This window comes from Gekko japonicus, unplaced genomic scaffold (assembly GCF_001447785.1).
Source record: "Gekko japonicus isolate JY-2015 unplaced genomic scaffold, Gekko_japonicus_V1.1 scaffold1199, whole genome shotgun sequence".
Taxonomy (NCBI): Eukaryota; Metazoa; Chordata; class Lepidosauria; order Squamata; family Gekkonidae; genus Gekko; species Gekko japonicus.
In genome coordinates, this window is record NW_015167086.1 from 261,069 (window position 1) to 277,448 (window position 16,380).

At 48.8% G+C, this 16,380-nt stretch overlaps 1 protein-coding gene across 1 annotated transcript in view; it reads right to left on the reverse strand.

Annotated features, from left to right (window-relative positions):
• Positions 1-16,380, reverse strand: part of ABCF1 (ATP binding cassette subfamily F member 1) — a 49,181-nt gene that overhangs the window by 17,084 nt on the left and 15,717 nt on the right. Inside the window, exons 10-18 of the mRNA XM_015412843.1 lie at positions 14,063-14,170; positions 13,648-13,722; positions 11,927-12,025; positions 9,103-9,195; positions 8,097-8,219; positions 4,624-4,724; positions 4,295-4,380; positions 3,210-3,349; positions 785-933 (exon numbers count right to left, since the gene is read on the reverse strand). Of these exons, the coding sequence (XP_015268329.1) occupies positions 785-933; positions 3,210-3,349; positions 4,295-4,380; positions 4,624-4,724; positions 8,097-8,219; positions 9,103-9,195; positions 11,927-12,025; positions 13,648-13,722; positions 14,063-14,170 (974 nt within the window). The remainder of the gene's footprint in view (positions 1-784; positions 934-3,209; positions 3,350-4,294; positions 4,381-4,623; positions 4,725-8,096; positions 8,220-9,102; positions 9,196-11,926; positions 12,026-13,647; positions 13,723-14,062; positions 14,171-16,380) is intronic.

Genomic DNA, 16,380 nt, shown 5'->3' on the forward strand with positions numbered 1-16,380 from the left:
CGAATCTCATTCACACATGGTTGCAATGCACACATGGCCGGTATGCATGCAGGAAACCCACGTCGGGGGATTTATTCCAGGCACGGCGTGATTGTGTGGATGTGGCATGGAAGTGCAGGTGGTGGTGGTGGTCTGACACCCCGATCCCAGGCCTGTATTCAGGGGAAGTGACGGACTTTCTCCCAAGCCAGCGGCGCAGCCTGGAGTTGCCGCCGGCAGAGCCTCGCGTCTCTCTTCCTTAGCCCGTGGACAGTTTCAGGGGAAAGGGGCAGAACCTTCACCTGGCACTGGGAACCTTCGCCCAAGCCCTGGGAAGGGAGAGCGGGCGTGCCGGCCTGGCTGTCGGCGCTCCTGGCCCTCTGGCAGGTCCCCAGCGGTTGGAGAGAAAAGCAAACTTTTGCGGCCCTGGAAAGTGGAAGCGGCGCCGCGCCGAGGGGAATGGCACCCCTACCGCTCGCCAGGGCCCCTTGTGCTGGGCAGCATATGGACAGGACAGTGACAAAAACACCTGGCGGGCCGGATAAATGTTTTCGGCGGGCCGCATGTGGCCCCCAGGCCGTAGTTTGAGGACCCCTGCTGTAGGGTTTTCAAGGCAAGAGAAGGACAGAGGTGGTTTTGCCATTGCCTGCCTCTGTGTAGCGTCCCTGGACTTCCTCGGTGATCTCCCATCCGAATGCTGACCAGAGCCTACCCTGCTTAGCTACTGAGATCCGACTAGCCTGAGCTATCCAGGTCAGGACAAGAACCATCTACTGTTCCCCCCACCTCTACCCCAAGTGGTTACCTGGCCAGGGACACCCTCATGCGCCAGCCCCCTGAGAACTTCTTGGTTTGCCGGTTCTGCATTTCTGGGTTAAAGCCCAAACCAGCCAGGATTCTCCGAGCTTTGGCCTCAGCTGCAGCCGCTCCCGTAGCCCGTAATTCTTCATAGACCTGGGGGTGGGAGAAGAGGCAGGCTGTGAGGGGAAACCAACAAAGGGACAGATTGTGGAGCAGACAGATGTTACCAGCCGAGTACGGCGGGGAGAGGGGATTTCCGACACCATTCATTTATTTACTTACAAAATGTCTATCCTGCCTTTCTGCCCTTACAAGGGGCGCCAAGGCGGCTAACAATTTAAAACATACATGATAAAATCACATTTTTTTGTACTTTTCATACATGTGTGTGTGAGAGAGTGTGTGTATGAGTGCACCTGGAAGTCACAGCGACCCCTGGTGACTGACCCCTACTGGGGGCCTGGAGGATATTCAGTGAGGTGGCTGAGTAAAGTCCTCCCGACTGCTGGTATTCCAAGGAGGTCTCCCATCCAAGTACTTGCCAGAGTCAACCCTGCTTAGCTTCCGAGATCTCACGAGATCACCTTGCCTGGACTAACCAGGTCAGGGCTAATTCCAGTCTTTTCTTGGTGGTTTCCCATCCAAGTAGCTTAGCTTGCCAGCTCTGATGAGATCGGGCTGGCCTGGGCTATTAAGGTTGCTACAGAGGGCTTGTCCTTTGAGCTTAATGTCTGTCATTCCGCCCTTCAGGTTGCCTCTCTCAGCCTAACCTACTTTGCAGAGTTGTCGTGGGGATAACATGGAAGAGAGGGAAAGAATGAAAGCCAGTCCCCCGTTGGGGAGAAAAGCGGGGTGTAAATGAAATAAATAATCATTCCACAACCTCAATCAACTGTATGTGTAGATCCGGACTCATGCACCCTATCCCCTCGCATAAGCTTAATACGATCATAGACAAGTCGTGTGGAGCTCTAAAAATAAAACTGTTAGACAGGAACTCTCTGTCTGGGGCAAGTGATGCTCTGTCTTCTTGGTGCTTGGGGGGGGGGCAACAGTGGGAGGGCTCCTAGTGTCCTGGCCCCACTGCTGGACCTCCTAATGGCACCTGGTATTTCTGGCCACTGTGTGACACAGAGTGTTAGACTGGATGGGCCATTGGCCTGATCCAACATTGGCTTCTCTTATGTTCTTGCGTTTTATCTTGAGACTGTATTAAATGATAAAATCCAGGGGTCATTTCGTAGAAAAAGAGCTAGGGGAACTCATTAGCATAACTCATTAGCATATGCCACACCCCCTGACATCAGGGGCCCAGACCCGCAAGGCCGGCAGGAGTGCGAGGAAGCCCCGCCAAGGCCCTCCCTGGCCCCAGGCAGGCAGGGGTGGGGAGAGGCGGGGAGGAAGCAACTTACCCTCCCTCTTCTCCTGCCTCCTCCTGGCTAAATGAGGGCTGGAAGCAGGGCGGCCGGAAGCAGGGGGCGGGGCTTCATTGTGTGCCCTGCCCCCCGTACCTCACCCGGGGGAACTGCGATCCCCCGCGATCCCCCCCGAATCGACCTCTGATAAAATCAACTCAGTTTCAAAGGAAGGTGCCCGCTTTCTGGTGCCGTGGCAAATGGTGCTCAGGAGAGCCTACTGGTGGCAAGCCAAAGAGCTACGTGGCCTCCAAACCACTGATTATACTTGGGTCAGAACCTTCATGCTGTTGGCCTCCACAGTATTGATTCTATTTTCAACGTAGATTTTCCAATTTTATCTCACACCGGTTGTTTTAATTTTAGATTTCTTATTTGGTAAAGCCATCTTACAAACTAGTGAAGGTGAAAGGCAGAGCACAGCATCTCTTCAATAAAATTCCAGTCTAACCAACCTAAAGTAGAAGGCTGCGATCTTGTTCTATGTCCACAGCTCTCTGTTCCTAGCCAGTGGCTTGCAGCCTCTGCCTCTATTGTGAGCTGAGCCGAAGATGTTGAATTGTATTGTCTCGAGTGTGGATATATAGAGGTTAAAGTGTATTTTTTTTCCATTTTGCAAGCGGCTTAGGTTCACAGGCGCGAGAAGAAAAGAGGGATAAAAATATTTATTGTAAAAGTAAATAGACAAGGGAACCGGACCGATGGTCAGAAACACGGAAGGAGGTTCAATCTAAGCCCAAACTTCAGTCAGCACCAAGAAAAGCCAAAGTTACAGTAACGTCTGAAACGTGTAATGAGCTTTCGTGGCAGAGGAACTTAACTTTGCATCAAAGCTAGCTACACGTGGGGAGGAGCTACTGTTTGCTCTGGAAACAGAAAGGGCTTTGCTGATACAAAATCCTCCTTGGGTTTGTCAGACGTGAGCTCATCCCAACACTGTGAACTCCCCATGCAGAAATTCACCTAATCGTATGCTATACTCCATGCAATGATGCCAACTGTTCACACGACTACCTTCTCCAGCCGCTCCCCGGCAGTATCGTCGCCTTTCTCCAGCAGCGCCTGAAGCTTCTTCTCTTCCTCCAGCAGCCGTAACCGCTTGGTGTCGGCCTTCAGGACGGCTTGCACCGCAGGGGTCTCATCCGCAACCACCTCTGCAAAGGTGAAGGAAACCACGGTGAAGGACCGCACAAGACCTCTGCCTTGTAGGCCTAACTCCAGGGTGGTCTGGAACTCTACACGGAAGAACTTCTGGAACTTCCCTACAAACCACGGCTTTACGCTGCTTGCTTGGTCAGGTTGGGTCTTCCGCCTGCTCAGCACTCCAGATTTTCTTAAAATTTAAAACATTTCTATATCCTGCCTCGTCTCCTCCAACTCAAGGCAACACAGAAAAAAAATCAAAGAATCCCCAAAGTCACTTTCCCAACACACTGCACTGATATTGTATTCAGGGTAAATAAATGTAAAAACATTACTCTAATCCCTCCCCCCCCCAGTTCTGAAGCTGTTATTAAGAGAGGCTGTTTTCTACAGTGAAGAGGGCCTGTGACTCAGTGGTGGAGCATCTGCTTGGCATGCAGAAGTTCCCAGGTTCAATCCCCAGAATCTCCAGTTAGAAGGACCCGGCAGGAGGTGATGCGAAAGACCTCCGCCTGAGACCCTGAAGAGCTGCTGCCAGTCTGAGTAGACAATACTGACTTTGATGGACTCATGGTCTAATTCAGTGTAAGGCAGATGTATGTGTTCATGGCTGTGCACAGTGCTATTGCTGCTATTTGTATGTCTAACTCCTCCCTCCAAGTTCCTGCCCAGATGGAATTCTGGAGGCCAATGTTCCCGCTAATTTCCCCCCCCACTGAGCGGAGCAGTTCACATCCTGAGCACAATATAACTGCTGTAGTCTTAAAACAGACAATGGGCAGTGCAAGTCCCCGCGCACCTCTGGATTGCTGCTGAACAGGGCTTCCTGTGTTAATGAGCAGCCGCTCGCGCGCCTAGCTTAGAGGGAACGCTGCTGGAGGCTGCACCTGCAAATTCCTGTGCATCTTTCCTGTGGAGACCAACAAAGGAAGACACCCCCCCCACAACCCCTGTACCTTGTTCACAGAGCAGTACATCAATGTTGGGAGGGATGCTCAGAGCCCTGTTGGCAATATGTTTCAGCAAGGTGGTTTTGCCTTTCCTGAAGAAGACAGGGGGGGAGAAAGATAACTATTGTGCCTGTGTAAAAGGAAAGGGTCACCAGAGTAACCACACTGCCGCCCCTCTCCCGAATTACAACAAATATGTTAATACAATAAATGACAGTCAGCCCTGTCTCATTCCCCCCCCCAAAAAAGATCCCCTGCAATGTAGCGTCTTCTCACATGGTTCCCTCACGAGATAACGTAAGCAAACAAGATGGCTGAGGTATTCATATACTTACCCATTAGGCCCCACAAGGCCATATCGGCGCCCAGCCACAATGTACAGATCGGCATTAACGAATAACTCTTTGCCATGAGCCGAGATACTAAATTTCTCCAGCTGTAATGGAAAGGTAGGGGATGATGTTAGGGGATGGATGGTATGACCCATCTCTACTCATTCTCTGGGCAGGAGAGAGGGCTAAAAGAAAATCAATTTATTTAAATCCAATTTTTTTTTTTAAAAAAAATCAGCTTTATATTAAGTGTCTCTTAAAAACCAAGAGTTTAAATTTAAAAATTAATATGAACATGTTGAATTGTACACTTCTCTCTCAAAACTGAACTCCACCTCTAGAATTTAATTGCTTGTATGCACCAAGACAAAAAAACAGGACAACCAAGCTCAAGTGCTTAGTTTCTGTGGCTCTTTCTTACACACTCAGAGAAATGCTGATCATCACTTTGGGGTCAGGAAGCAGTTTTTCTCCAGGCCAGTTTGGCTGGAGACCCAACTCTATGATTCTATGAGCCTAAGTATTATAAATACAGTTATTGTGTATTACTGTGGCAAATGATGAATGTTTATGGAACAGCAGACATATTTACTTTCTAGCGAATGCAGGAACTTTTGCTTTCGCCCAGTGATCACTGTCAGCCTTTGTTCCAGGCAGTTCCGGGCTTTTAGCCCAGTGAAGAGTTTGGGGTGCTGGTCACGGCCTGGGGCCCCAGTCATCTGGCCTGGTGTCCTTGCAGGGGTTCAGACAGCCAAAAACAGAAACCCATCAGTTTCATAGCTGCTCTCCTTTCTTTGCAGGCAGGTATAATTCTGTAGTGCAAAATGTGCGTGGGCTGCTTACTGATAACTGTGTTATGCTCCATATGTTTTAACTGGAACTAAGCAGCCAATTAGCTCGCAGTCTTGTTCGGGGAGTGTGTGCGTGTGTGTGTGTTGTCAAGACACTTTTGGCAACCCTCTGAATTAATGACCTCTAAAGTATTCTCTCATTAACAGCCTTGCTGAGCTCTTGCAAGCCGAGGGCTGCGATTTCCTTGACTGAGCCAATCCATCTCATGTTGGTTCTTCCTCTTTTCCTGCCGCCTTCAACTTTTCCCAGCATTGATTTATTTATTCATTAGACTTATATCCCGCCCTTCCACTGTGGGCTCAGGGCGGCTAACAAGAGGCAATCCCATACAAACAGTAACATCAATAAAACAATCAAATTTCAAGTTACATAAAAAATCAGTGATCACATAGTACATCCAAGGCAGGGGCTCTGATACAATGTTTCAGGTGGTGATACTACTGTCTCATTCTTAATCAGTCTTCCCACGTCGGTTCTCTGTTCCCAGGCCAGTTCACGTTGCCAATGGCAACGCAGTGGTGGTATAGCGACAGTGGCGGCTCCTACTCAAAAGCCTGGCGGAAGAGCTCCGTCCTGCGGAATTGCATCAGGTCCCACAAGGCCCTGGTCTCCTCCGGGAGCTCATTCCACTAGATAGGAGCCACCACCGAAAAAGCCCTGGCCCTTGTAACAGCATATTTAACCTCTCTGGGTGCTGGTACAGACAAAAGTTGTTTTGCCCTTGGGGGAACATATGGGGAAAGGCGGTCCCTTAGGTAAGCTGGACCCTGGTCATGTAGGGCTTTATAGGTAAGAACCAGCACTTTGAAGCGGACTCAGTACGCTATTGGCAGCCAGTGCAGTGCCTTCAGCACAGGCTGGATGTGGTCCCGCCTAGAGAGACCCATCAACAGCCTGGCTGCTGCATTCTGCACCAGCTGCAGCTTCCGGATCTGTGACAAAGGCAGCCCCATGTAGAGAGTGTTACAGTAGTCTAGCCTCGAGGTGACTGTCGCGTGGATCACCGTGGCCAAGTCATCGCGGTCAAGGTAGGGAGCCAACTGCCGTGCCAACCGCAGATGGTAAAAGGCTGACTTGACAGTGGCTGCTACCTGGGCCTCCACTGTTAGAGAGGAGTCCAGGAGCACCCCCAAACTCCTAACCCTCAGCGCTGGTACCAAAGGCACCCTGTCGAAGATCGGGAGGGAGCCCCAACCCCAGACCAACCCGGCCCAGGACCTCTGTCTTCGCCGGGTTTAGCTTCAGTCGACTCAACCTGAGCCAACCAGCCACAGCTTGCAACGCAAGCATTATTGTCTTTTCCAGTGACTCTTGTCTCCCCGTAATGTGACCAAAGTATGACAGCCTCAGTTTAGTCCTTTTAGCCTCCAGGGAGAGTTCGGGCTTGATTCGGGGAATGTACAATATACAAAATAGGAGACTTGACAAACCCAGTCTTTTCCCCATGGGATCGTGTAAAAACATCCACTCTGCTTAGCAGCCGCTATGCCCCGTTCCCAGCAATCCTCTGTTGTTGTTTTTTACTGGTACACAGGGTTGACAACAGGCCTGGGGGGGAAAGCCCCACCCGTTTAACAGAGACTTAATGGGTGAAAGTGGGCAGGTAAAACGTTTCACTGCACGGAGGCAAACGACATCCCCAACAGGAACTCATTAGCATAATAGGCCACACCCAACAGCAGAAACTCATTAGGATTGGCTACATTAGGGGTGTGTGGCCTAACATGCAAAGGAGTTCCTGCTACAAAAAAAGGCCCTGGATTTTGACAACAAACAAGGTAAACAGAATAAGAAGCAAAAGGTGGGTGTGGCTGTCAGGAGTGTGGCCTAATATGTTAATAAGTTTCTGCTGTCGGGTGTGGCCTGTTATGCTAATGAGTTCCTACTGGGCTTTTTCTATAAAAAAAGCCGTGCTGGCAACCCTACTAGTCCCTCATCCAGCGTTCCCTCTAAGCTGAGTTAGGGCGAGCTAGCTCACAGTTTTTTAGCCTCCAGCTCACAGATTTTTGTCTTAGCTCAGGGAGGATGGCTCCAGAGCAAACCAATTTAGGCAGAAGCCAAATCGCTCGCTCACAACTTTAATGCCAGCAGCTCACAAAGTAGAATTTTTGCTCACAAAACTCCACAGCTTAGAGGGAGCATTGCCCTCATCTCTCTGCCAAAAGGCTCAATCTTTGCCTTTCCTTGATCAGATGAGGGCACACACCACTTTCTCCTTATGCACAGCAAGGACACAGAAAGGTCACTCGCCCTCCTGTAATAAAGCCAGAAGTTACATATCAAAATCCGCTAGTGGCCAAAAGATACAACACGCAAAGGCTCAGGACTGTTAGGGAAGGAGGACGAAGTGGCGTGCAAGAAATCACCGACTTTACCCCCCACCCCCCACAACATCATCACTACTTCTTCTTGTGCACCTCTAGGGTGGGCCGTGATGCCCTGCACACATCAGAAGGGTGTAGTCAGCACTGAGCTATGTCCTATGCCTAGGAATCCTCTTGCATTACAAACGCAATGTAGTAAAGAGCAACAGGAAGGAAGGAAGGAAGGAAGGAAGGAAGGAAGGAAGGAAGGAAGGAAGGAAGGAAGGAAGGAAGGAAAAGTCAGGGTGGTGATGGTGGTACCTTGATGTCAGAGGCATTTTCCAGCATGGCCTGCCGGGAGGACACTTCTGCTTGCGACACCGAGAAGTCATTCTCTGCTGCACTGGCTGCTTTCAAGGATGCCACCTGCCGCTCAAACTCCATCTGATGGAGAAAGGAGAGTCCCAGTCGTGAAACACCAGGCAATGTGACCCCGTTGCCTCTTCTTCATCACCCATTACCAACCACCTCTGTACAGCCTGAAAGCTGGTTCTTCCCAGGCATCATTCCACTAGGGCGACCCTTTGCCGAAATCTTATTCTGTGATTCCACAAGGGCGACCCTTTTACTGAAGAGTGTTCTTGCCAGGCTGGCACAGCTTCTCTCTCAACACTTCCTCTCAACTTGGGAGGCTCTTTGGTCACTTTTTCGCTCACTTTTTTTGCTCCTCAGACCTTCCACACAATTTTTAAAAGCCCGAAGAGTGCCATTGCCTATGATTCACTCAATTGTCCTCAACATTTTACTGAGCCAGGAAGTGTCTTTTAATAAATATGTTCAGGACTGAGGGTGGTCTCTCTCTCTCACACACCCCCCCCCACCAACCCCCCGACAGGCTCCATGCTCCTTAATATACCTTCAGTTTTGTTCATGTATATTTAAATATAACACAAACAAGTGAACAAAGTGGCATGACTCAAAACTCAAAACATAAATATTGTTACTGTAAATTAAAAACGGCAATATTTTCGTCTACACATAGGTAAGCATCGCAGCCTATAAACTATAAATATTTAAACGTCTACGTTAGTAGATTATACTGAAGTAGTTCTATCAGCTTTCCCCATGAAAACTGCCCTCCGACCCACCCAAAAAAAAAGAGAGAGTGTGTTTCAGCTGCCTAACAGCAATTCTAGGATATGACCAACAAACAGGGAATAATTTCTCAAGTGAGAAGTCAGCTTCTGCTCTGAGGCCTATTCTTGAACAAGTGAATATGTGCATGTGCTCCATCCGACACAGCCTTCCCCTCCAGTATAAAGCTAACCTGCTTCTTGAGTTTCTTCTTTTCCTTTTTGCTGAGGTGCGCATAGGGATCGTCTTCCTTCTTCTCCCCGTCCTCCTCCTCCTCCTCCGACTGCTACAGTATTTACAACCAAATATGTGTTAGAAACTGGTGTCAGGCAGGAAACTCAAAAGCACTTGCTACTTGGAAATTATCCCTAGGGGCAGATATCATCAGAGCAAGCCTCCTGCCCATTCTCCTACTTTTATTTATTTTATTTATTTATTTTATTTAAGCATTTTTACCCCGCCCTCCCCGCAAGCGGGCTCAGGGCGGCTTCCAAAGGGCTACAGCCCATACATAAAATTCATAAAACAATAAAAACATAGCATCACTTATGCATGACAATAAATAAATAAGTGCTTCATAACAAGATGGTCTTTAGTAAAGATGGTGTCTCTGATCTTCAGTCAGTCCCGTTGGGGTGCCACTCTCCAGTAGATGTTAATGTCACGCGGGGTAAGCTGTACATCCCAGGGTGATCCAATCCTGTTGGAATATCCACCGTTGTTGTTGGTGGTGGTAGCGGCGGCCCCTACATGAAAGCCTGGTGGAAGAGCTCCGTCTTGCAGGCCTTGCGGAACTGCGCAAGGTCCCGCAGGGCCCTGATCTCATCCGGGAGCTCATTCCACCAGGTAGGGGCCGCCACTGAAAAGGATCTAGCCCTGGTCAATGCAAGTTTAACCTCCCGGGGGCCCGGAACCACCAACCGGCTCTGGGTCCCCGACCGAAGTGCTCTTGGGGGTATATGCGGGGAAAGGCGGTCCCTCAGGTAGGTCGGACCCTGGCCATATAGGGCTTTATAGGTGAGTACCAGCACTTTGAAGCGGATCCGGTACGCTATTGGCAGCCAGTGCAGCGCCTTCAGCCCAGGTCGGATGTGCTCCCATTTAGGGAGGCCCAACAACAACCTGGCTGCCGCATTCTGCACCAGCTGCCGCTTCCGGATCAACGACAAAGGCAGCCCCATGTAGAGAGCGTTACAGTAGTCCAGCCTTGAGGTGACCGTCGCATGGATCACTGTAGCTAGGTCGTCGCGGCTGAGGAAGGGGGCCAACTGCCGGGCCTGCCTCAGATGGTAGAAGATGGTCCACAGGGTTCAACTCTGTGGAATATGTACAGAATGCCTATTAGGAGGACTGAAAATTTATTTATTTATTATGATTTTTTATTTATATCCCGCCCATCCTGTATAGACAGGCTCATGGCGGCGTACAACAAGTTAAAATACGATAAAACATGGATGCATGAATGCAATATTATAAAATCCAACATAACAAACAATGTACATACAAAGTACAGTTAAGTGCAGATGGCGATTGCTGAGCCAGTATCCTTAGTAGTTTAATGCCATTAACATGAGGGCCAAAGAAATTCAGTTTTTAATAGTTCATTAGTGGAGGCTCCTAATCTAAGGCCTGGTGGAAGAGCTTTGTTTTACAGGCCCTGATGTCTTCCGGGAGCTCATTCCACCAGTGTGGAGCCGCCACTGAGAAGGCCCTGGCCCTGGTAGAGGCCAATCTGGCGTCTTTCTGACCAGGGAGGGTCAGACGGTTCTGCGACCCTGACCTCAGTGCTCTCTGGGGGGCATATGGGGAAAGGCAGTCCCTCGGGTAGGCAGGCCCCCAACCATATAGGTCTTTAAAGGTCAAAAACAGCACCTTGAAGCAAATCCGGTATGCTATTGGCAGCCAGTCCAATGCCTTCAGCACAGGCCGGATGTGCTCTCGTATAGAGAGACCCATCAACAGCCTGGCTGCTGCATTTTGCACCAGCTGCAGCTTCTGGATTTGGGACAAGGGCAGCCCCATGTAGAGAGCATTGTGGTAGTCCAATCTCGAGGTGACCATAGCATGGATTACTGTTGCCAGATCATTGCGTTCGAGGAAGGGAACCAACTGCCTGATCAACCGAAGAGGGTAAAGGCTGCCTTGGCAGTGGCTGCTACCTGGGCCTCCATTATTAAGGTGGCATCCAGGAGCACTCCCAAACTCCCGACCCTCGGTGCTGGCACCAACGGTGCCCCATCAAAGATCAGTACTGGGATCCCTACCCCCGACCCGCTCCGACTCAGGCACAGGACCTCCGTCTTTGTCGGATTCAGTTTCCATCGGCTCAGTCTAAGCCATCTATTGCCTCCACGTGTACTGCTCCAGCTCACCAAGGAACAATATAGTTGCGAGGATAACTATCCTGAGTAGGTCACAGGCTGAGAAGGGACCAGATTACCTCCCCATCGCTCAGCTAGTCCACACTACGTCCTACAGGAGGTAGACGGGGATTTCATGGCACAGAGGTCATTTGGGTCAGGGTACACCAAAAGTAAGAACGCGTTTTAAGCAGTAGGATGCAGAAACAAGCGTTAGGGTCCCCGCTTGTACAGTATTTTGTGTGAACCAACACTGTGTGTACATACATTCACTTGCAAGCATGCCTCATTACGGTAGATGGAAGACATAGGCAGAGTAAGAGCACACGGTAGAGGATGGCGGGCTCTTTTTGTAGCAGGAACTCCTTTGCATATTAGGCCACACACCCCTAATGTAGCCAATCCTCCAAGAGCTTACAGAGCTCTTCTTACAGGAGCTACTGTAAGCTCTTGGAGGATTGGGTACATTAGGGGTGTGTCACTTAATATGCAAATGCGTACCTGCTACAAAAAGAGCCCTGGATGGTATGCCCACTGAGGTTCATTCCCAAGCCCCACTGCACATAGTCAGAGGCTGTATGAACAGGGCTAAGTTAAACAACTGCTGCTGGGTTCGAACTAAGCCAGGGCTCGAGACACAGGGCAAGGGTTCCTTACTGCCTTGCTGCTCTGTTTAGACTCCTCCTCGTCTTCGTCACCGTAGCTGTCACCCTCTTCCCCATCCATTTCCTCTGCGTCCAGAGCAGCGAACTTGTTCTGTGGAACCAAACAAACCAGGAAAAAAAAACATTAAAAAGCGATTACCTCAGACAGCCTGTTGCCCAGCCTCACCAAGACATAGGTGAGTGGCAGGATTCCTGCCTTCTGGAGAATCCCTGAGTCTGAGCAACTTTCAGTCTCGGGTAGCAAACGCAAGAAGCAGGACTGAGGGATTTTTGTAGAAGAATTCTGTGATTTAGAATATATCATTAAAAACTAGGGCCACAAGTGGATTTTGGAAAGAATTAATGATTCCTCATCAGGGGCCATTGCTTTCCAAACATGTATACCTTGAGTCGAGGCAATAAGGCTGGATAGAAATGTTTTAAAAATGTAAATGTCCATCTTCGTCAGATGGTTCTCAATTTGTGGTTGACCTCCCCCACTAAAAACCCAAATAAATCAAACGCACACAAGAAGGCTGGCTGGAGAAAGTGACTGGGAAGAACACGTGCAGTCACAGTAGCAAAGCTAAGCAGGTTTGGAGCTCGTCAGCAAGGGTGACAGGAGACCGTTGGGAATGCCACAGAAGAAGGAGAAAGAAAATTAGATTTTGTCTTACAAAAATTAATGGGAATCCTATTGAAACAAAGGGGGCTGGGGACAGCTCGTAAAGATTTGTTTCCACCAGAAAGGTATTTTTTTTAAAAAAATGGAAACTGTAAGCACCACCCTGTCTCAATTATTTCCTCACAACAGGCAAAGCTATTCTTTTCCTCATCCGGTTCCCCAATCTGAGCTGTGTCTGCAATACACCCAAAAAGGATGCTGCACAACAGCACTGACCAATTATGTCAATGGCTATACAAACTATTTAGGAGCTGCGGTGGCTCAAGTGGTTAAGACGCTGAACTGCAGGCTGTGGAAGGCCGGTAGTTCAGCAGTTCGAGACCCGAGTGTGCCGCATGACGGAGTGGGCTCCCATCTCTAGTTCCAGCTCCTGCCAACCTAGCAGTTTGAAAACAAGAAATTGCAAGTAGATAAATAGGGACCACTTCAGAGGGGAAGGTAACAGCGTTCCGTGCGCCTTGGTGTTTAGTCATGCCGGCCACGTGACCACGGAAACGTCTTCAGACAGCGCTGGCTCTTTGCCTTGGAAACTGAGATGAGCACCGCAACCCTAGAGTCGGACCTGACTGGCTTTCGAGCAAGGGAACCTTCACCTTTACCTTTATACAAACTATTTAATTCGGAGTTCCTAACACTTTGGGTAAACTTTTCAGGATACGTTAAAGGTGGTAGGTAGCTACGAACACAGGAGCTCATTAAAAAAAAGGAAAGAAGACGGCCTTGCAGTTCATTGTCCCAATTTTACAAGAACAGCAATACCATAAAAATCTTTGGAAGAAATGCTTTCCTCTCCTTTTTGTTCTTACAGAAACACCCTTTCCTGTCCCTCCCTAGTGCTACTTAACATTTCCCTATCTGAAGAGTTGGCCCCATGGGATGACAGAAAAGGCAGCACCAGCTTCTTCCCCCTCAGGTGTGCCTGATGCTAGCAGCAGTGAGACACTCTGCAGCAGATGGCACACCTTACCTATGCTCCACACAGCCTCTGCCTCCAGCACTGCCCCCCCCCCTGCAGGCCAGATTTTGGCCTCATCTTCAGGTTCCCATACCTTGGAAGGCAGATCCTTCTTCCCTTTGGCCTTTTCCCTAGCTTCGTCAGGTTGAACAGCCTCTTTTGTTACTGTCTGAAAGAACAGAAAGCTGTGAATAGGGCAGAGAAATGCAGAAAGGTCGCCATTACAGTGCCATCTCCCTCCTCCTTGCTAGCCTTGGGAACAGAGGAAGAACAGGTGGTGGCTCAAGAAGAGCTGCTCAGCTTGGCAATCTGATGCCCAGACAAAACATAAATGTGGCTCCCAGGGAAACAAATGGGAGACCCAATTATACTGCACACGTCCTAGATGAAGGAGCCATTTTGCCCATCTGACACAAAACCCAGTGAGCTTTTTTGCCTGTCTATCTACTCATCATCTGATCACAACACTCTTACAGGCCTGCATTTCCTAGAGGCCCCTTTGTATCTACCTTCGATTTGCCCTTGGGCATCTTCGCTTCTTCACCGTCTTCCTCTTCTTCCTCCACCTCTTCCTCATTGTCACTTTCAGCCAAGATGGCAAAGGCAGAGCCTCCTCTCTTAGATAGCAGAGGGACAAGAAAAAAAAAGAGATGTACAAAAAGACACAGTCAGAACCAAACAGCAACACACCAATAAATTGACCATGGAGGGAAAAGAAAGGGGTGTCTCCTCTCCAAGGCCTTGAACACAAATGACATCTTAAAAATCCAAGGTTTTTTAAAAAATCTGTATCTCAAGTTTTCAGCCAAAAGTTCCCCATGTTTTCTTTCCTTCTGCCACTAGGAAGTGGCCCTCTCCTCACAACTGTCAACAGAGGGTGGAAAGCTAGAGCTGGATCCTTTGAACTGCAAATGGAAGGATTTCATGGAGCAGGTATCTCCCCTTCACCTTGGGCATGCAGCCCTGAAACGCACAAGAAGATGGGGCAGGGGCAGTGAACACAACAAGATCGAAGGACTGAAAGAACTCCACAACAGTACACCCTCCACTCACACTTCAGGGAAAGTCTGACACAAACAAAGGGGACAATTTCCACACATTTCCCCCTCAAGCAGGAAGTTCTCTCCAAAGGTCTAGGGGGTGGGGACTCTTGTGCGTCCACGTCTTTTGTCTATGTAGCCACTTCTCCATGATCACGGGTGTGATCACGGGTGGACCTTTGTGTGGCTCTCGACTCATCCACTCCTGACTCCTATTAACAAGCCTGCTCAGCCTACCTGCCAATTCCCCTTGTTTCCTCTACAGCTTAAATCCCTCCTGAAATGTTTCAGCTCCATTGAAAAACCTCACCCCCACAATGATGAGTGAACATAAGGAAATTACATAGCAAGAGAGGTGTATGCATGCATTCGGCATTCGTTTATTTATTGCATTTCTTTATTTATTTTATATCTCACTTTTTCCCCACAATGGGGACTCAAAAGCACTTTTATTCAGAGTTCAAAAAAAACTGGCGTGTGAGAGCTGAGGAGTAAGAGCTAACAAGGTTCAGGGGTGCAGTCTGCTGTGGAAAGATTGTGTTCAGGAACACAGAATCACCCACGTTACCACCACATCTTAAGTATCTCTCAGAACAATGTCAGTCTGTCATAAAAGTCCCTCATCAAAGGCTCCTAAGTAAGCTCAACAGTCACGGGATAAAAGGACAAGTCCTTTTGTGGATCAAAAACTGGCTAATTAATAGGAAACAGAGAGTGAGTATAAATGGGACATTTTCTCAGTGGAGGGTGGTAAGCAGTGGGGTACCGCAGGCACCAGTACTGGGTCTGGTGCTTTTTAACTTGTTTATTAAAGATTTGGAGTTGGGAGTAAGCAGTGAAGTGGCTAAATTTGCAGATGACACGAAGTTGTTCAGGGTGGTGAGAACCAGGGAGAATTGTGAGGCACTCCAAAGGGATCTGTCGAGGATTGGGGAGTGGGCGTCAACATGGCAAATGGGGTTCAATGTGGCCAAGTGCAAAGTAGTGCACATTGGAGCCAAAAATCCTAACTATAAATACACGTTGATGGGGTCCGAACTGGCAGAGATTGACCACGAGATCTTAGAGTCATAGTAGATAACTCACTGAAAATGTTGAGACAATGTACAACTGCAATAAAAAAAGGCCAGCGTTATGCTCGGGATTATTAGGAAGGGAACTGAGAACAAATCAGCCAATATCATAATGCCCCTGTATAAATTGATGGTGTGACCTCATATGGAGTACTGTGTACAGTTCTGGTCACCACACCTCAAAAAGGATATTATAGCCTTGGAAAAAGTGCAGAAAAGGGCAACTAGAATGATAAAAGGGTTGGAACACTTCCCCTATGAAGAAAGGTTAAAGGGCTTGGGGCTCTTTAGCTTGGAGAAACGACGGTTGAGGGGTGACATGATCGAGCGATAGAGTAGGTAGATCGATTGATAGAGCATGGGATAGAGCAGGTAGAGAAAGAAGTAATTTTTTTTCTTTTCTCACAATACAAGAACTCATGGGCACTCAATGAAATTGCTGAGCAGTCGGGTTAGAACAGATAAAGTAAGTACTTCTTCACCCAAAGAGTGATTAACACATGGAATTCACTGCCACAGGAGGCGGCGGTGGCGGCGGCTATAAGCATGGACAGTTTCAAGAGGGAATTAGATAAACATATGGAACAGAGGTCCATCAGTGGCTATTAGCCACAAGGTATAGATAGGAACTCTCAGCCGGGGGCAAGTGATGCACTGTATTCTTGTGCTTGGGTGGGGGGTAATAGTGGGAGGGCTTCTAATGTCCTGGCCCCA